The sequence below is a fragment of the Puma concolor genome, chromosome D2, assembly GCF_028749965.1.
Source record: "Puma concolor isolate L17-30 chromosome D2, mPumCon1.1.hap2, whole genome shotgun sequence".
Taxonomy (NCBI): domain Eukaryota; kingdom Metazoa; phylum Chordata; class Mammalia; order Carnivora; family Felidae; genus Puma; species Puma concolor.
In genome coordinates this window covers 69,261,578-69,282,418 of record NC_141677.1, presented here as the reverse complement: position 1 = coordinate 69,282,418, position 20,841 = coordinate 69,261,578, and the positions used below count along the sequence as shown (strand labels likewise).

The 20,841-nt window shown below is 39.0% G+C and overlaps 3 protein-coding genes across 9 annotated transcripts in view; 1 reads left to right on the top strand and 2 right to left on the bottom strand.

Annotated features, from left to right (window-relative positions):
* The window catches only part of SHOC2 (SHOC2 leucine rich repeat scaffold protein), a 106,775-nt gene extending 104,232 nt beyond the window's left edge, over nucleotides 1–2,543 (bottom strand). For 2 of the 4 annotated variants that reach the window (XM_086680851.1, XM_086680849.1), the window contains exon 1: nucleotides 2,294–2,543. The gene's annotated coding sequence lies outside the window, so the exon portion shown is untranslated. Of the gene's footprint in view, nucleotides 1–1,585; nucleotides 1,669–2,293 lie in introns of those variants that run through there. The other 2 variants (XM_086680848.1, XM_086680850.1) reach the window with 2 other exon arrangements.
* BBIP1 (BBSome interacting protein 1) lies at nucleotides 1,503–12,697 on the top strand. Of its 4 annotated transcripts, XM_086680854.1 has the most exons (4): nucleotides 1,996–2,191; nucleotides 3,439–3,560; nucleotides 11,550–11,627; nucleotides 12,320–12,697. In XM_086680854.1, the coding sequence occupies exons 3-4, from the start codon at nucleotides 11,582–11,584 to the stop codon at nucleotides 12,484–12,486; spliced, it is 213 nt and encodes a 70-aa protein (XP_086536980.1). In that variant the 5' UTR covers nucleotides 1,996–2,191; nucleotides 3,439–3,560; nucleotides 11,550–11,581; the 3' UTR covers nucleotides 12,487–12,697. The 4 variants fall into 4 exon arrangements, with proteins under 4 accessions (XP_086536983.1, XP_086536980.1, XP_025773899.1 ...); XM_086680857.1 differs by lacking the exons at nucleotides 1,996–2,191; nucleotides 3,439–3,560 and adding an exon at nucleotides 1,503–1,521; XM_025918114.2 differs by lacking the exon at nucleotides 3,439–3,560 and having other exon boundaries at nucleotides 2,000–2,191.
* A 1,448-nt stretch (nucleotides 12,698–14,145) lies between these two features.
* The window catches only part of PDCD4 (programmed cell death 4), a 29,926-nt gene continuing 23,230 nt past the window's right edge, over nucleotides 14,146–20,841 (bottom strand). Inside the window, exons 9-12 of the mRNA XM_086680853.1 lie at nucleotides 18,411–18,518; nucleotides 18,036–18,146; nucleotides 17,268–17,407; nucleotides 14,146–14,906 (exon numbers count right to left, since the gene is read on the bottom strand). Coding sequence (XP_086536979.1) covers nucleotides 14,846–14,906; nucleotides 17,268–17,407; nucleotides 18,036–18,146; nucleotides 18,411–18,518 — 420 coding nt within the window. The 3' untranslated portion in view covers nucleotides 14,146–14,845. The remainder of the gene's footprint in view (nucleotides 14,907–17,267; nucleotides 17,408–18,035; nucleotides 18,147–18,410; nucleotides 18,519–20,841) is intronic.

Genomic DNA, 20,841 nt, shown 5'->3' with positions numbered 1-20,841 from the left:
AATGCCATAGGTAGGGAAGAGTCATATACATGTTATTCCTAAAAATTCTTGTCACTGTCACACAGAAAAACATCAACATTTGGTAAACTCAAAGTATAAATGTAAGCTTACTTAATGTTACAAATTGTACCCAAGAGCTAAGTTTCTTCAAATAATGTTAACAGTTATAAGGGCTATGGCATCGAAGGATGAGGGTAGAAATTAGTACACTAATAAACTGACGTCTTTAAATAAGACAATTTGTTAATGCTACATTCAAATACAAAAATGCTTGGATACACAAGTATGCCCTAGAATTCTGACAAACAAGAAATTTTACATCCAGGAATCGCGCCGAGTAGATACTAGAAGCTGACATTTATGAAGTGTACAAAACTGCACAAGTGAAAGCTTAGAGATAGACTGTTGGTAGTTATCATGATGGAAGCGAATACTATACAGTACACGTCTGCAACCCAATTTTGCTTCAGCATCCCCAGAGACTTAAAAAACATTTCTTTGGGTAGGTTGCAAAACATCGCTTCCTCTTTTATTCTCATCACCCCCATTATGATACAAAGCAACAGACAAAATCAAATCACCCACCAACTGTAAGTACTGAAAGCTTAAAAACTCACACAAAAGCATCTTTCCAACTCCCGAATCGGTATTCATTCCACCTGTTTGTAAATCCATACAAACACAAGAACACAAAACCTCTACTGATTTAAAAAAGGGGGGAGGGGGCAATTAATGGTTTGAAGTCATTCTTCTACCTAGGCATGGGGCGGGGGAGGGGGAAGGTACAAAACAATGGATACTGAGGGGCTGGGGAAAAACCTTTTGGCCCAGAAGCCTTCGGCGTTAAGAGCGGGGGGGGGGGGGGGGGGTGGAGAAGAGAGGAGGAGATAAGAGTACTTTTCCTCTATCCCTAAAAGCTACGGCGGAAAGAGGTTGCCACCAGGCAAGTCCAACAGGGCGGTCTTGGATGCCTACAACTCGCCTCACCAGGCAACATACCCAAAGCCAACTCACCACTCTTCACCGAAAGAAGACGGGGAGAGAGTGGTGGGCTTTGAGTAGGGGGCGAGGAAATACCCCACCCCGCACCACCAGCGCTGCGCCAGGGCCCCCCACCAACGACTAACAGCCCCCGGACGCCCACGGGGCGCCCAAGCAGCCTGGGCCAGGTGCCCGGGGAGCAGAGTGGAGCCGGGCCGTCCACCGGGCGCCCCCGGCCCCGCGCCCTCGCGCCGGCTCGCCCTCGCCCGGGCGCTGCCCCGGCGGCCCGCCACCACCGCAGGCCCAGCCCCGGCCGCTGTCAGAGCCGACCGGCTCGGTCTCGGCGCCCAGCTGCGGGGCCCCGCACAAGAGCCGGCTCCGAGGGCCCAGCCCTCCCTGCGACAGCACCCAGGAAAGCGGCGGCGGCCGCGGCGCCTCCCAGGGCCCCAGCCCCTCGGGCCTCGCCCCGGCCCCGCCGGCTCTAGCCCCTCAGGGCGCGCGGGGCCTCCCTCTACCGACAGCCACCCGACCGCCCGACGGGTAAGAAGGAAGGCAGGAAGAACCGACCGACAAACGCCCTCCCGCCTCAGCAGCCCCGGGTTACCGTCAGGAGCCCCAACTCCGCCATCCTCTTCGCTCGCCCTCCTTCCTCCTCCTCCTTAGAAGCGACGCTGCCCAACCGCCGCCCCCCGCCCGCCCCTCCCCCACTCGCCCCGCCCCGCCTGCCCCTCCACACACTCTCGCTCCTACCGCCCCGCCCCACCCCTCCGGCTCAGGCCCGTCACTTGCTGGGAGAAAAACAGGCGGGGCCAGGGCAATCGACACTACCCAATCACAGTGAGGCACTGGCGCCAACGACGCTGTCCAATCGGAGTGAGGCATTGGCGCCAGCTTCCCTCGCTCCGCCCTTTTCCTTTCCTCAGCTGCTCTAGGCCCTCTCTCCCGCCCACTGGGCGCCGCTGGCAAGCCGGGCCACAGAGTAAGCCTCCGGCTGGGTAGAGTGACAACTCGCAAACGGAAGTGACTGTTGACGCTAAGGCAGCCATAACTGCTAATGGCAAAGGGAGTTTCCTGGCCTCGCGTCTCCAGTGTGACGTAGTTTTCCCTTCGTCCAATCTCACCGTTGCCCTGGGCAACAATCGGGCGGTCTGGGAAGAGAGGCGTCTGTAAGTAGGCCCGAAAAAGGACCAAAGGTGACCAGTCATCCCAGGTTAGACAACTTAATTCATATTCGGAACCGCCTGCCCGGGTTGGGGGAGAGGAAGGAGCAGGTTTCCTGGCCCTTATTTTGCTGGGACCTCTAATCACTTACCTAGGTGGACAAAAGGTTAGGGTTCCGAAAATCCCTGTCCCGCCCGGAAGTTGCATTTGGCACTTCTGAATGGGGTCATGGCGGAAGGGTGGGAATAGCCCCCGGCACCCCAGGGAGTGCCCATTTCCACTGGAGCCGCCAAGTGAGGTGAGGATCCGATCTGCCCTGTCCCGTGAGGACGGCCCAAGTTAGACGGCCCAAGCTAGACGTCCCGCGGGAGACGGAGAGCCGGGGAGGTGAGGGGAGCTCACAGCCGCTTCCGCTGGAGGAAGGTTTTCTTTCCGGGCTGGCCTGACGGCGGCCCGCCCTACCTCCGCCCCTCTGAGGTTCCCTGTCGGGCGAAGCCGCTCCACCATCCTCTCTAACCCAGCTGCAGCCAGCTGGGCCCGGCGGGGCCTTAGGCTCGTGCTACGGGGCGGAGCCCCTCACTCCCGCCGCTGGAGCTCCTGACCGCGCCCCCTTAAATTCCTATTGAGTACTTCCATCCCGACCTTTGGAGGACGGAGAATTGTGGAGCAATGGAAAACGTTTTCCATTGCCGGCTAGAAAGGAAAAAAGGTGGTCCTCCACCACAGCGGCCACACCTCTTAAGTCTTATTTTCCCACATCTTGTCTTCACATTTTGAATTTTCTTCCTTTTCTTTGTTTCTCCTCTTTTGTGGGTTTATAAGCATTAACTGTTCTGGGTAGAGGTATACCGTCCTAATCCTCCATGTCTGCATTTTATTAAACAACTTACTGCTTGTGAATATTCTTAAAAATACCGTAATACTTTTACGTGGTTCTTTCCAAAAGTTGTCACACCTTAACTCGTGTAGTTCCTTCTGTAGGCTTAAGTCAGATTGGTAATGCTGGGTTGGATGCCTAAAGTTGCGGGGGGGGGGGGGGCGGGGGGAAAAGACCAGGAGAACTTTCTCAACAAGGGTGCAGACCCACCTTCATTATTTAATCTCTTTCTACTACCTTACTACTCACGCTTTAACCAAAATGAACTACTCTGGTTTCTTCCAAGGTTAATCATTGAAGCACTAACCTTTTGTGACTGTATATTAATGTCCTAGTTACCCTTGGAGATGTTTCCAGATTCTCTCCAACAGGAAGCAACTTCCTCTGCGCTTACCTAGCACTTTCTGTACTTCTTTTAGGACAATCTCTATTTTATATAACAGCTGCTTACGTTCTTAGCTTTACTGCTGTGTTTATGTCTAAAATGGTTTTTATCAGATTCATCTGCCTATCATATTATCCTGCACATGATATTATTTTGGTAAGTACTTCCTAAAAGATTGAATATTTTTGGTGTCCTGGGGACCTAAGACACTGCCAGCTTTAGTTTATCAAATTCAGTGTGGTTCCTGTTACTCAACCTTTTCCTAGTCTTCCCCTCTGAATTCCTTCCAACATGATTTCTTCCCGCTAAAAACAGAAATCATACATTAAAAAGTTGAAGGAAATACAATAAATATTCATATACCCTTTACCTAGATCCAACAGTTGTTAAATTCTGCTATATTTATTTCATTCCTTCTCACACTTTTTTCATTGTTGTTGAACTATTTGGAAATAGGTTACCGACCTATTGTTAAGCAGGCACCTCTAAAATTTCCAAAATGTATTTCCCTAAGGATTATAAAGTTCTGCAAAACACAGTATCATTATCACAACAAAGGAAATTGTTCTGTAATATTTTTTTTTTTCAACGTTTATTTATTTTTGGGACAGAGAGAGACAGAGCATGAACGGGCGAGGGGCAGAGAGAGAGGGAGACACAGAATCGGAAACAGGCTCCAGGCTCTGAGCCATCAGCCCAGAGCCCGACGCGGGGCTCGAACTCACGGACCGTGAGATCGTGACCTGGTTGAAGTCGGACGCTTAACCGACTGCGCCACCCAGGCGCCCCTGTTCTGTAATATTTAAAATCTAGTCTGTATGTACATTGTCCCATTTGATCTAAGAATATTTTGTATATCTCTACCCCTGCTCCTCCAACAAAATTCAGAATCCAGTCAAGGTTTATGTATTGTGCTTGGGTATTGTAACTTTTAGCCTTAATTGAGAACAACTCCCCTATCTTTTTTTCTCCTGTGATGTTGGCATTTTATTTATCTATTTTTTTTAATGTTTATTCACCTTTGAGACAGAGACAGAGCGTGAATAGGGGAGGAGCAGAGAGAGAGGGAGACACAGAATGTGAAACAGGCTCAGGCTCTGAGCTGTCAGCACAGAGCCCAACGTGGGGCTCGAACTCACGGACCGTGAGATCATGCCCTGAGCCAAAGTCGGACGCTTAACCAACTGAGCCACCCAGGCGCCCCAACGTTGGCATTTTAAAGAGTCCAGAGCAGAGGTCTTCTTGAATGTCTCCTTTTTTCTTATTTCTTGTAAATCAGAAACTGATCTAGAGGCTTGATTAGATTCCATTTAACATTTTTTCCCCAGAATACTTCACAGTATTCATACTTCTCCAATCATGATTAATGATTAAGTCTTCTCAAATGTGACTACATCTACCAGTGGCATGAGTGGCTAGTTAAATGCATCCCACTTCTCTGCACACACACCCTGCTATGCTGTCCTACAAAGAAGAAATTAGCATTCAATCCTCCTGTCTGTAGAGAGGAAGTGCTAGTGTCCTCGGCTGTCGACCTTTAGTACCTTGCCTACACTTGTAGCTGATGCAACATAACCTGCAACAGTGTACTGATGTCAGCATAGTTTCATGAGTTTCAACTCCTGGCACCCTGAGGACTGTTGATGAAAGATGTGTGGGCCCTGCAATTGAAATACAGATGAATCTTGATGTTATCAAAGCAGATACCAAGGCAACTGCTGGCCATCTGGTATTTTGTGTGAGTGGGATGTGTCATTTTCTATTAACTCAATAGTAGTGTCTGCTAGTGAAGTATACCATCATCCAAGTTCATCCAAGAAGAACAGTTCCTGTTCTTAGGCCTAGGCACATTTCAGAAGCTAAACACCGCACATTTCATTCACGAGTCTAAATTAATTAGCCAAATTGAACATGTTGCAACATTTTCCTACCAGCAGATGCCAGATAGCAAACACAGTAGAACTATTATAGTTTCCAAATACGTGACATATGATGTTATTTGGCATCTCCAGATGAACATTATCAATCCAAACTAAGCACTCTGCTAGTATGTGGGCAGCCCTCGAGTGAGAATGAGCATTACTACTTTGTGTCTGCTAAAAAGAAAACACTTACTTTGGGGCTCCCTCTTTCACCTTCATGTTAGTTTACATTCAGAAATCTAACATGCATTTGAAAATTCATCTGTTAGTCGATCATAGGTCTTGAATAAACCAAATAAAATCTTTCATATTTTTCCTGCAATTCCTGCCACTCCATCCACAACCTGTACTAGGCAGATTGAATTTACTTAAAAAGATCTAAACTAATAAATATTCACCAAACAATATCCTCTATTGTCCTTTACAGAAACAAATTGCTTCTGGTACCTCCCTCAGTTCTCTAAGATTGTATCTTGTTTCTTAATACCTATTAATGGTAAAATAGGACAATTTGGAATATAATGTGTTATAGTGGTTCTTGTGTATTCTATTGAAGTTGTGACATCGAGTGCCTATAGCAATGAGGATGGTAAGGGAAAGGGAACAATAGGCAGAAGTGGGGGACTAGACAAGTCTCCACATTCATCTGGGACATTACTTTCCAGCCCTAGCCAAATTTTGCCATGTGGGAAGTGTTGCCAGATTTGCCAAGAGGAGCTGAAATTTGGACTTTATGTGAAGATCTTGTGATTTTTAAACATAGTTTCAAATACTTTTTAAATATTTAGCAAGCCAGCAAAACATTTAACCAGATAGGACCAAGGGCCACCAATTGGTGACCTATGTTTCTTATATGAAAACAGGATTGGCAGTTAGGCCAGAATCTGAAAATACTTTAGAAATGTTTTCCTAAACATATTTCAGGTACATTTATTTTCTTAGGTTAGGCAACTTCCATTTGTCACTTCCATCAAAAATTCAAGATAGAGTCTTATGTACACCGGGCTTCTATTCCCTATAATTTTAAAGGTTTTTACTCTTTGCCACCAACTTAAAAACTTGCCCACATTTGCTCAACCTTGAATTATATTATGAAATAGATTTGCTTTATCATATTTTTTATTATGTTCTAATGTTTATTTCGACAAGAAAACGAGTGGGGGACGGGAGGGAGAGAGAGAGAGAGAGAGAGAGAGAGAGAGAGAGAGAATCTTAAGCAGGCTCCACAATCAGCATGGAGCCTGATGTGGGGCTTAGTCTCAAAACTGTGAGACTGTGACCCAAGCCAAAATCAAGGGTCGGACGCTTAACCAACTGAGCCACCCAGGCGCCCCCAAAAGGTTCTTATCCACTGTAGCTCCTTCATTTAGCTGTGACTGGCATTATAGACATTGGTATGTTTGTTGAAAGGAAAAATGTGTTTGGATAGGAACATATGATCCCAAATTCCTCTTTTGTTACATTTCTTTTTCATTCTGAAAGAGTAAATTCCCTTGTCCCGAAAAGAGCATCCTTTCTACTCCAGTCTTCACTGTCCAGTGTTTACTTTTAAAGTTCTGTCCTTATTAATAGATATACAGCCATTAACTTTATTTTTTATCTTCAGTAATTATTTTGTCCATGTATAACTTATTTTGATCAATTTTTCACTAGTCATGGTAATAACTCAATCCAGAATATTTTAGTTTTTCATTTGTAAACATTTTTGTAGACAAATATGGTAGGATAATCAATCATTAAAATATGGTTAAGCATGAAAATATATTACAGTAAAATTAAGTGGAATGGTAATAGAGGTCTAGGGAGAAAAAAGATGTAAACTTTCTGACTTAAAAGTAAGTTCTTCATTCTTTTTACTAATAGAGGATAATAGCTGTCAAGTTTTTATGATATTGAGATTACGTTGGATATATTTTTAAAAGACTGATATGGAGCACCTGGGTTGCTCAGTTGGTTAAGCGTCCAACTCTTGGTTTCAGCTCAGGTCATGATGTCTTGATTTGTGAGTTTGAGCCCTGCTTGGGATTCTCTCTCCCCCACTCTGCCCCTTCCCCACGTGCTCTCTCTCTCTCTCTCTCAAAATAAATAAACTTCAAAAAATGAAACGAAAAAATAAAAGACTGATATAACAGTTATTTTTAAATATGCTGGAAATTATGTCTTTAGAACTATTTGAACTTAATAAATTTGTCAATTTAGAAATGTGTAAAGGGGTATTTAGTTTTTCTACCTAGTTTTTAAAAATCTGAGGGCACCTGGGTGGCTTAGTTAGCAAATCATCCAACTCTTGATTTCCACTCAGTCATGATCTCACGGTTGGTGAGTTCAAGCCCCTTGGTGGGCTCTGCCCTGATGGCGGAGTGCCTGCTGGGATTCTCTCTCTCTTCCTCTCTTCCCCTCCCGTCTGTGTGCTTTCTCTCTCTCTCTCTCTCTCTCTCTCTCAATATATAAACTATAAATAAATAAACTATAAATGAATGAATAAGTGGAATAAAAATCTCTGCGTGTTAATGCAAGCATAAAATTTGAGGACCACTTACATATATTCTCTGGGTTCAGGACATTTTAGTGCTCTTGTCCAGTCCCATACACAGTTTAGTTCAAGTATCAAATTAACTCACCCCAGATATTTTTAACTTGTCCAAGTTGTAAAATTAACTTATATTATCAACATGTGTATGATTGATATAAAGTAGTAATCCTTCCTAGACTTAAGTGCCTTTCAACTCCGCCTACAGCTTTGTAAAATATTTCATGACAGATTTGGTTTCCCTCCAAGTTCTTCTGCATTAATTTTAGGCATCCAGCTCAATGGCTACGACAGGTTTGCTTACTTTGTTATGACTTTGAAATGTACTATCCATCAAAACCATTATCTCTGGGACAAATTGCAAACTAAAGAAACTACGGGGGGAAAGGAAGTAGATTATTTTCCAATTACCCAGACCAAGAGCTTCAAAAAATTATTGACATTCTATTCTCCAAGCATTAAAAGTTTGGGTTACATTAGTGTAAGAATTTTACTTCTGCAATTGAATGTGTTTTCTCTTAAAATATACCTTGACAAATGTATCATTTTAAAATCTGGCATAGTAGTCCATTGTATGGCTGTTACAGAATTTATTTAACCTTTGATATATTGCTGAATATTTAGATTCACCTATTGCTGAACATTTTGCTCTTCAATGCAGTGCTTTAATGAACATTCTTATTCTTATGTCTTTATACACCGGTGCATTATTTCTTTAGGGCCCATTCTAGAATGCTTGGGTCAAAGAAAATGTGCATATTTAGCTTCAGTAGATAATACAAAATATTAATAGATACTACAAAATATCTAAAAAATCTGTACCAAGAAACCCACCCACCAACAGAGAATGCCCATTTCTCTCTACCTTCTCTAACTCTGGATACTGTCAGCTTTAGATTATTTTTGCAATTTCAAAAGATCTAACACACACACCAAAATGTCACATGATTTTCACTTGCTTCATGAATCCATGATCATTTTCCTACTTCAACTACAGTACCCACTTCAGTACTCCTACATCCCATTAAACTTTATTTTCTATAGCACTTACTACCTTATAGCATCCTATTATTTACTTACTCTAGAGTGTAAGCTCCAAAAGGTTTGAGGTTTTGTCTGTTTTGTTCACTAAAGAATAGTGCTTTTGGGGCGCCTGGGTGGCGCAGTCGGTTAAGCGTCCGACTTCAGCCAGGTCACGATCTCGCGGTCCGTGAGTTCGAGCCCCGCGTCAGGCTCTGGGCTGATGGCTCAGAGCCTGGAGCCTGTTTCCGATTCTGTGTCTCCCTCTCTCTCTGCCCCTCCCCCGTTCATGCTCTGTCTCTCTCTGTCCCAAAAATAAATAAACGCTGAAAAAAAAAAAAAAAAAAAGAATAGTGCTTTGCACGTTATAGACATATATTTATTGAATTGAATTACATGGCACTTGTATGATACATGTGAATTTCTGTCATAGCTGATATGTTTCTTCTTTGACCCATTTGTCCCTAGTGGTACACACATCTTACCTCATCATAATAAGAAAGTACCTTTAGAAGCAACCACAACTCCTTAGGGCACATTACACCAGACAAAACACCCATGTTTGGCCATTAGCAGGTGAAGGAAAGAAATGTTCCTTCCTACTGTGGACTCCCTGGGCAGTTGATTATCAAGACACTGTAGCCTTGCCAGTGAGGGTCATCCAACCACCACCTTGCTTATTTTAGCCCTTCCCTTCCTGTTTCTCTCCTGCCAGTGCCTGGGGAGTGGGGGGGGGGGGGGCGCCTAGAACAATAGCCAACCCTAGTAAAGCCAACACTCCACCCAGGCAAGTGACTGCCAGCACTGATATTCCCCACACCAGACCCAACCCACTCCCTACCAGGCTTTTGGCCCCACACCCTTTGCAGTAACAATGGCAGCTTAGTGAAACAGAACTAAGGTTTAGTAGAGCACCAAGTTTCATTGTTATCCTCCAGCCAGATTTTGGATATGAAAGAGGGACAGACTAGAGAGAGCAAAGGATTGTGATTGAGTTCTGAGTAGCTGAAGTTGCTACTCTATAAAACATTGAAGATTTAAGTATTCATCCACTGTTTTGCTGATAAAAAATTGGTGATACAAAACTCTTGGCTACTGTTATTTCTTTTCACATTTATCAACATCTATAATGTTTATCCTCCCTTTTGGCAGCATATCATGTCAGATTTGCAACAAATAAGGGCTTACTCAACATGTTCATTGTGATATTTTAGTGGAGAGGCTGTTTATTATAGCTCTAGTTCATATTCAGGCTAATCAGGGATCTGCAATGCTATTAGCTTTCAACATAACCAGGGGAAAAAAGGGAAATGATCACTAGATACCACAGCAGGCCTAACAAGAAAAGAATATGGCTGAAGTTGTGCATTCTAAGGAAATTGCATATTACATTTATCTCATTCCATTTAATGAGGAGTTGCTACTTCATTCCTGGTCCATTCCCTATTTCATCTTCACTCCTAAACAGAGCAGTGTAGGGGTTAAACTTTGATGACAAAGTTCTGGAAAATGTATAGAGGTTCCTTAGGAACTTTAGATGTTCCAGAATGGGAATTTGAATGAGAAAGGAGAGGCTTGGATGGAATAGGAAGCTTTCTTTACAAATGTCAAAGTTAGTAGTAGAGTGGGAATAACAGACCAGAAGCAGCTTCACTTGATTATAACTAATTTGCAGTGGGCGGTAAAGGCAGGCACCACGCCAGCATCACCACTTTATAAATAATAAATCTTTCTTTTGTGGTAATGTTGTGAAAGGCACATGGTAAGGTTGCATCAGTATGGTGAAATATCGCAAAATGGGTGGGTCTGTCTAGAGAAGCATCTGTGTTTGTAAAAGGATCATGCTACAAATTACAATCCGGAACACCTTGAATATACAGCATAGCAGTAATCTGGAATGTAACACTGGAAACAAATGCCATCAGCCAGAGATGGCATATATGCTGGTATGTTCTTAACAAAATACTCAAGATAAAGGTATTTGCTGGCACTTTAGCATGTAGTATCTCTGTATTAAAGGAAAGTAGTAAACTGAAAGCATACCTCACTTCTGTTCAAGAGCCAGTTTCACCCGTTTGTGTTGCCTCCTTACAAACAGGACCAGTATAGCCAATAACTGTTCCTTAGGATGCTTTTTGTCATGATAGCAAAGGGATTAAAGTAGAAGCCAGCTGTTAGCTGAGAAGTGGGAACGTTAGGAAATATTTACCTACTACCTCCTCTTTTTCCTAACTACCTGCCTTACCCCACTTCCCAAATGGTAACATTTTTTTACCCCATCCACCTTCAGGGAGATGCTATCAGTGAACCAAATGGCTGCACAAAAATGCTTTTGGTTTTCCTCAGCTGGCCTCTATTAGGTAATTATGCCAAATAAATGAAGCCCTACCAATTTTTCACTACAAGGGAAAAAAACATAGAACGTGTAGCCTTCCAAATTAACACCTCCACTGATTAAAGAACATTGACACACTCCAGATCCTTACATTAACTCTCTCAATCTTGTTTCAATGAAAAGACTCCTAGGAAATTAATAGGAAAATTATGCAAGGGCAGGGTAGTTCATTTTCTGTAGGAATTGTGATTTTACTTCTTAAAGTATAATGGAAATATCTCAAGCAATATGCTTTGGAAATTCATTCTTGAATGTTAACAATTGATTTCTCATTGAAGGAAAAAACTTAGCTGTATCCAACAATTCAGATATGGCGGAAGTGAAGTCAATGTTCCGGGAAGTTCTTCCAAAACAAGGTATCTAAATTACAAATACTTAGGTCACAGAATATTACAGGTACCTAAAAAGTAGTAGGCACATAGGCTAAGTAGCTAAACATCTGTAACTATTTTGTGTCTTGTATGCCACATTTACCATCCACTCTTTTACAAGTATAAAGAACTCATCCACTGCTTTTCCCCCCCGCCCCAGTAAAAGGATAACAAATGAAGCATTGTTCAACCTAGGAATCCTGTTATACTCAAATTTGCAAATTACAATATGAAATTTTCAATGAAAAAACTAGTACTGTAATTCACCATAATGTTAAATATGGTCTGGAAATGGGGAAAAAGAAACCTAAGTCAAGCAATCATTAAGAAAAGCTGACAGTTTAACATTCAGTAGTTAATATAGTAAAAGAATGGTATTAACATGAATATTAAGTATTGTTATGCACTATGTTTTTCTCCTGAATCTTTTTGCACATTAAACATTTGACACAAAATGAGTCGTGTGTCTCATAGGTAGCTTGGAATTTTAGGTACCAAGTTCAAAAAGGCGTCCTTGTGAACTCCCTAGTATTAAATGTTGATATATTTGAAGTAACTGTGAAAACAAAAGATTTTCATTGATAGTGGATTAAGTCTTTAGACTTTCATTCTAGCTGCAAATCCAAACTACCAATCAACTGGGTCATCTCACTCAAATTGTTTCTTTTTAAACTTAGGGCAGCTGTCTGTGGAAGATATAACCACAATGGTGCTGTGTAAACCCAAACTTTTACCCTTAAAATCTCTGACTCTGGAAAAATTGGAGAAAATGCAGCAAGCAGCCCAGGATACAATTCGCCAACAAGAAATGGCAGAAAAGGAACAACAGCAAATAACTCACTGAATGATAATTTAGCACTTCTACAGAATACCCTTAGTATTAACAATAGCTAGAAAATAATTTGCACCTGTATGCTGAGAACAGTGTGTGTTAATAAAACTGATAGTGCTTATACATAATATAAAAATACCCAAGACTAATGAAACTTGTATTGTGAATTTAGACACTGTGGTTTGTATTGAACATAAGCAATTAAAAAAACTTTGAACCCAAATTTTATGGGTTTTTTTTTTTTTTTTTTACCCAAGTTTTTAGAACTGTAAATTATTGTTCACCATTCCTATCAGTCTTACGGGTAAAATTCTTAGGCACAAGTGACTAAATGCAACTCTTATGTTCACAAAATCTTTACATGTTTATTAAAAACTGAATTTGACGATACATTCTAATCTTGTACAAAGCGTTTTGGGGCTTTTACATTACCTAACTTTAAAACTCTTTCAAATTTTGTGTTTCATGTTTAAGGCTATTTTGCCTAACCAACTGATTCTACCAGTAATGACAAAACTAAATAAATTTGAAACCCTCACTTATCCAGTAGTCCCCTGAGCTTTTTGTTTTCATAAAACGTTTTGAAGTTTATTTGTTTTAAGAGAGAATGTGCGAAAGGGGAGGAGCAGAGAGGGAGAGAGAGAATCCCAAGCAGGCTCTGCACTGCACTGCACTGTCAGCATGCAGCCTGACACAGGGCTCAAACTCACGAACCACATGAAGTGTTACCTGAGCAGAAATCGAGTCAGACACTTAACTAACAGTGAGCCACCTAGGTGCCCCAGTCCCGAGTTTTTAATTATACTGACTTTAAGGACTAAGAATTACCTGGCTACCTTTACCATCCAGGTATCAAACACACAATTAAAACTACAGACTTGAAAGAGCCCATGGGATAAATATCAACATTAAATTTGGAGTTTTAATTCTAAAAGGTTTACTTCTAAACCTGCAATGGGCATATTCCTAATACCTTTATAAATTCTGAATATAATTCTTGGCTGGTTGCTACAATCAATAATAGACCATTTAAATTACCATGGACCTTGAGGCCTTGCTGAGTAATCAGGCTCTACAAAAGAGGTTAGAAATGTAATCGTTCTTTAGATAACTGCTATTTATTGGTAGCTACTATTTTCTCAAACACTGGATAAATGTAAAACTTTTTGAGTCACTGAAGAATTTTTTATAACACAAACATTAGCTGGTAACAGAATTTAAGAATGATGAAATTTTAGAAATTTCATTGAGCTTTAGATAAGATCAGAAAATAAGTATGTGTGCATTTCCCACATATAATATTAAAAGAATTTATTTACAATTGTACTTTTGATTTAAAATTTTTTTTAATGTTTATTTTTTGAGAGAGCGTGAGCAGGGGAGGAGCAGAGAGAGAGGGAGACACAGAATCTGAAGCAGGCTCCAGGCTCTGAACTATCAGCACAGAGCCTGATGTGGGGCTCAAACCCACAAACCAGAAGATCATGACCTGAGCCAAAGTTGGATGCTTAACAGACTGAGCCACCCAGGTGCCCCAAGTACTTTTCATTTAAAAGTTTGCAAAGAACAAAGTTTAAATTCACTAGGTTCAAATATGCTCCCTTAGAGGATTTAAAATTTGCTGTGTAAAATAAAAGTTTTTAAAAAGACCTAAAATAAATGTACTCCCAATGAAGAATCAACACTGCTTCACATGTTTTATTTTGTCATACATTCTTTTAGAACCAGGTTCATTTTTCCAGTTTTGTAGAAAAATAGATGTTCCAGCCACCATTTATTTAACTGTCTAGTCTTTGAGACCAATCAATATGTTCCCTGGAAAAATGAATAAGTCTTATGACTAACTCATTTTCTTAAAATTCTTTAAGACAAAGAAATAACTTTTTTTTTTTTTTTTTTTTTTTTACTCCCAAAGCACAGTATTCCAACAGCAGCAGCCAACATGGGGTTTTAGCAGCTTAACTTCACCCCCTAAATAAAGCTTTGTATAAACCAGTGATTTTACTACAAAAACACTGTCCTTGAAAGAAAGGATGTGGCAGTCAGACATCAATGCAAAACTTGGAATGATTAGGTCATAAACATGGCACTTACAAAAGGTAGCTTATGAGAATATTCCACTTAAGAAGTGGTTACTCTTCTGTCCCTCCTTTACACCCTCAAAAAAACAAAAATACGAAAGAATGAAAAAAGAAAACACTTCCTTTAAAAATTCCCCTTAAATTGTAAGTTTATAAAATTTCAGAAATGCCTTGTACCCAAAACAAGTGCTTCAAAAACAAAACAAAACAAAAAACCTGTGCTAACAACTCTTACAATTCAGATATATTTATATATTTTAGAACATCTAAGACTGTAAGAGTTCTTATATTCAGTAGCTCTCTGGTTTAAGGCGACCTCCATCTCCTTCACTTACAAAACGTTTTCTGCCCCTGTAATGAAAAGAACACAAACATGAAAATGGAGATCAATTCTATCTATAAACAAACAAACAAAAATCTTGGGTTCTTTTGGTTAGTCATTAGGTTTTGAAGGGTTCTGTTTAAAAAAAAAAGTGAGCATGCCTCTAATCCTTTTGAAAAAAGACTCTTTTCTTGCTATGTATCCTAGGAGGTAGCAAATCAAATGAACTGTTAATGTTAATCCAAGCAGTTTTTAGTTAAATAAGAGCTTAATTATTGAATAAGTTCATTGTCAAATGGAGTCATGTAAAAGAAAAGTTAAAATATAAGGCAAACATGCTTTTTGGAACTTCAATATTTACTTCTCTGAGTATTATTTGAAAGCTAAACAGTGAGACAAAGAGACACCAACATGATTTGGAATTATGCAAATTAAAGCTACAGAACCTATGAAAATATCCACATTAAAAATTTTGTTTTAACTTTTTCTCAAATCTAGAAAAGCCGTAACCTGAACATGGAAAAATCAGAATCCAATTAATTCCTGTCTATGCCCCATTTTGGGATTCCTGCTATTTTTTTTTTTTTTAATGTTTATTTATTTATTTCGAGAGAGAAAGAGAATCCCAAGCACGGGATTCATGCTATCAGCACACAGCCCAACATGGGGCTCAATCTCACAAACGGTGTGAGCATGACCTGAGCAAAACTCAAGAGTTAGACGCTTCACTGACTGAGCCACCCAGGTGCCCCGGGATTCCTGCTATTTCAAAATCAAGAGGTCTTGCTTTATAATGTAAGCACACTTATGCTGTATGTAGCCAAACACAGTAGCTATGTACAGCCCAGGAGAAATATTTGACCAGCAGCCTAAAGCAGTAAGTGGAAAACAGAGTTGTCCAGGATTAGTCCTCATTTTCTGACCCTAGACCAACATGCACAAGCATTCAACACCACACACAAGTGTGCACTTCACCCAAATAGGCTAATGGATAGAGGATAAAAAGTCAAGGTTCTATAGCATACAGTAAAAATTTAGGTATCTCCCTCAACTGATCCTTGAGGGTAAAGCCACAATAAAAATGACCATTTAGACTTCTGAACAGAGGATGAAAAACTTAAAAAGCCAGTGCCAAGGTGTTGACCCCTTTTCACACGAAGTCTAAGTGGAAATCAGCTACTTTTTCTGGCATATACAGGCTTCAGACTGTAAATATAAGGAGACTGAGATGCAGAACAAAGCAGTAAGTAGCAAGAACCCTTGCCAACATTGGCAGTATTTACTGATGTATACAACTTGGCACATAAATGATGCCATCACCAAGCACAGAGAGAGATTTTGGAGATGGATATTTGCAAACATTTTTATCAAATCCATTAAAGAGTATCTTCCTCCTCTTCTCTCAAAAGCTTCTAAACTTTCTAGAGCAACAGACACTACCAAGAACTATTTTTCTGAGATTTAATTCTCACAATGCACTTAAAAGAGACAAAGCTTTGCAATTTTTTCAGTTTAAAAATTACAAAAAGTTAAAATTTACATAAAACAGACACACACAGGCCACCCAGGTAGCCTCAGGTCAGGATCTCACGGTTTGTGAGGTCATGCCCTGTGTCGGGCTGTGTGCTGACTACATAGAACCTGCCTGGGATTCTCCGTCTCCCTCTCTCTCTATTCCTCCCCTGCTGTCTCAAAAATAAACAACATTAAAAAAAAACAAAACAGATATACACAAGTTTAGCTATTACTAACATTTATACCTATTTATTATAAACTTACATTATAAGCTTTATTTTAACCACAAAAAAATTCATCAACTCCTAAAGAGTTAGATCCTAGTAGCACAAATACAGTATCTCCAAAGAATCACACACATATACTTTCTAATGAGATAAGACCCAATTAGCCTCAATTCTCCATTCTATGAAGGAATAAAAGGAAGCTACATGGAGTAAGGAATAGCCTATATCTTGGAAGCCAGAAAAGGTCTGGATTCATCCTTACCCTCTACTGTGTGTGAACTTAGAAAATTTCAATTACATCTCCTTAAACCTTAATTTTCTCATCTCATTGGTGATAATATCTACTCTGAAATATTTCAACTACTTAGAACAGAGCCTGGTACACAGAACTACTACACAAAATTAGTTTCCTTCCAGTGAAAAGGGGCTTCATGAAGTAGCCCTGTATAAATTTTACAAGGGGGTAAAATAAGCTTTGCCCTAGTTTTTCTATTAACTCAAAACTCATGATTTTCACTCTTGAGTGGCTTCAGGGGAGATATTACTTTTCTGACAGAATTCCAGAATTTTTCTGGAATGACAGAAAATCAGCTTAGCCTTTCCAAGCACCTCAGCCAATATTTTATGCGGAAAAAAGTAATAAAATACCTTGAAGGACAAAGATCTCTGAGTTGTTTGGAAATTATTCCAGCCTGAAAACATTCTTCTACAAATCGTTCAAGCACAGAGTATGAATGTGGGACATCCAAATTAATGTCTGGAATTTCATTGTAAATTCTCTCATAACCCTAAAACAATGAAATTATATACAGAATTGTTAGCCCATATAAAGTACATAATGCCATATGACCCATCACTGTCATCAAACGACATTTAAAGACCAAACATTCGTAAAATTAGACTGAAGTCAGATCTGATCTTTGAAAAGTATAGACAATATTTGTCATAGAATGTTTTCTTTAAAATTTTTCTCTTAAAAGAGTTCAGGCGGACATCAGACACTGGACACATTTCTTCATCTGTATACATTTAGTACACTTTTTAAAACATAAGGCAAGTAAGCATCTCACCAATATCTTAAATAGGAATAAATTAAATACTTTAAAGAATATTTGTTAAAAGATCATGTTCATGTTTGTCTCTAGATACAAAATAAAAACTATCATATCTTAAAAATAGAACTCTTGAGGAAGAACAATCACATCTTTAAAAAAGACAGGGAAAAAAACTCAATGAAGTGTTACTTTCCAAGAAATCAAACATAATCACAACCATTAAAAAAAAAAAAAAAACTATAGGCACAATACTATTTAACATACCTAAAAGAATATTTCATTGACAATTCATAATATGTATTCAATTATTATACATTTAAGGTAGAAGCCTAAAAATTGTTCAAAATAATGTTATACTTACTCTTTTCATTTGGTCTAGAGTAATGGTAGAAGATTTCCAAAGAGATTTTAATAAATTCAAAATCATCTTAAATGCACTTTCTCCAGTTGACTCTAAAACCATTACAATAGCCTAAAAATTGAATGAATGAATAAATGAATGAATTTTTGGTCATTTAAATTTATATAAGAAACTGCTCCTAAAATGTATCAGATCCCTTTTGTCTCATATGTAATTATAATCATTATAAAAATTTAAAAACAACTTTCTCCCTTAACATTAAAATTTTTTAAAAGAATAAAAATAGATGTACACTATTAAAGAACCATTAAGTCACTGTGGTGCAAAAAGGAATACTTAATAATAACTCTCTTTGGAATGTCAAAGTAATCTTACTTCATATACAAGCTCATGGTGAAAATGAGGTACTTCCAGTTCCTTAAGGCAATGTTCAGCTTCAGATATATCTCCAGAGAGTAAATACTCTTTCAGCAGCATATCAATCTATTAAATTTAAAAATTTAGATGTATTAGAATTCCTAATTTTTTTTTTTTTTTAAACTGTGCTTTCTGCCTATAGGATTTACTTACTCTCAAATAGCAGGTCACCAACAGCTGTGTAAGAACATACAGACTTGACACAACACTATCATAACAAAATTTTTTTCATAATTAAAAAGTAAATCCCCAATTTTTACAGGGCTGATAATTATAAAGAAAATGCAGCGCTTCAGTGTGCCTTAATAATCACTGAGATCTATGACTAGACTTAACCTCAGTTGTGACCATAATACTTCAATGCTCACTGTAAAACAAGGGATTTTAAAGACCACTAGAGGGCACTGGCTGAAAGTCTCAAAATATATTTTTACAGTGTCACAAACTTTCACTTCCATCAGGATGACCTTAATAGTCACTGGAAGCCAAAAAATGATGATAATAGAGCTTTACTAGACAGGGCAAAAATATCCATACAGCTTCTCTTTTCTCTTCAAATAGGATTTGAAACCTATTATCTAAGATGTTCATCTGGAATTCAGTTTCCAGTTGTAACTAAAGAGGCAAGTCTTGACTTTCTTGTTCAAATACAGTAACATCTATGGCTCCAGAGAAAAGGAGGAAAGTTTTCCAGCACAAGAACTTCAAACAAGAATGTTCTTCCCTATACATGGCCTGTTAAAATCACCTTTGCACCTAGTGGACACTCAATGAATGTTGGCTCACTTAATTAAATAATCTCATTTAAGTTATCTTTGACTTCCAACTTCTGCAATGTATTTAATAAAGGGTAAAGTAAAATTTGATCAACAGAATACATACCGATGATACTGATACATACTGAATAATATCTATTATCATGCTTTAGAAAAGTAAATATTTAGGGGCGCCTGGGTGGCTCAGTCAGTTAAACGATTGACTCCTGCTCAGGTCATGATCTCACAGTTCGTGGATTCAAACCCTGCATCGGGCTCTGTGCTGACAGCTCAGAACCTGGAGACTGCTTCAGATTCTCTGTCTCCCTCTCTCTCTACCCCTCCCCTCCTCGTGCTCTGTCTCTCAGAAATAAAATAAACATTAAAAAAAAAAGTACATATTTAAAGCATGGCATTTGAATAAAGTGTTTTTACTTTATAAATGTAAATTAATAAATTTATTATTTAAATTATATCACTTACAGTTTTTTAACTTTGTTATAGAACTTGAAGTATTTCAATGTTTCCCATCAGGCTCCATGCATTTTTTGAGAATGATAAATTATAAATACATACATATACATTTCTAAAAGTCCTCTTTGTCCAACTCATCCTTCCATGTAAAAATAAATGAATACCCAAATAATGTCAACCTCAAACTCATATTGGTAGTTCTATTTCCATTTCTATCTTGACTATTTTTTCGTTGAGATAATTCACATAAAACAGTTTGGCACTTTCTCAAAAAAATAATTTTGGGGGAATATTACCATCATTTTTTTTAAGTTTATTATTTTTTTAGTAATCTCTACACCTAACTTGGGGCTCAAACTCACGACCCTGAGATCAAGAGTTGCAGCTCCTCCAACTGAGCCAGGCAAGCACCCTAAGTGTTATCATCTTAATATTAAGTCTTCCAATCCATAAACATAGGATATCTGGATATCTATTTTAAGTTTTAATTTATTTCAACAATGTTTTGCAGTTTTGGTGTATAAGAGTTGCACTTCTTTTGTTAAATTTAGTCCTAAGTATTTTGATATTTTTTATTCTATTGTAAATGCAATTGTTTTCCTAATTTCATATCATTCGTTGCTAGTGTACAGAAGTAGAATTGAATACTGTATATTAATCTTATATCCTATAATCTTGCTGGATTCATTTATTAGTTGACAGTTTGGGGTTTTTTTGTTTTTTGTGGATTCATTAAGATGTTCTGTATACAGATCATGTCATCTGGGAATAGAGATAGTTTTACTTCTTCCTTTCCCATCTAGATGCATTTTATATCATTTTCTTGCCAAAATGCCATTATCTTGACTGTTTTTATACCTCAATCTTCCTAACCACATGACATTTTTTTTGAAAGCAGATATTATAATCATGACATTATCTATCCTAAGATATATAAAAGCAAACTGGTCAAAAATCTATAGTTTAAGCTCCTTAACACTCAAACTAGGTACACATATCATTAAAAGATTAAGTATCAAAACTATAGTCACATGAAAAGATTATACTCAAAAGTCAGAAGTACATGAACTGTAAGACTTCTAATTTTCTTAATAATCTGCAAGTAATGGGGCGCCTGGGTGGCTCAGTCGGTTGAGCGTCCGACTTCAGCCCGGGTCACG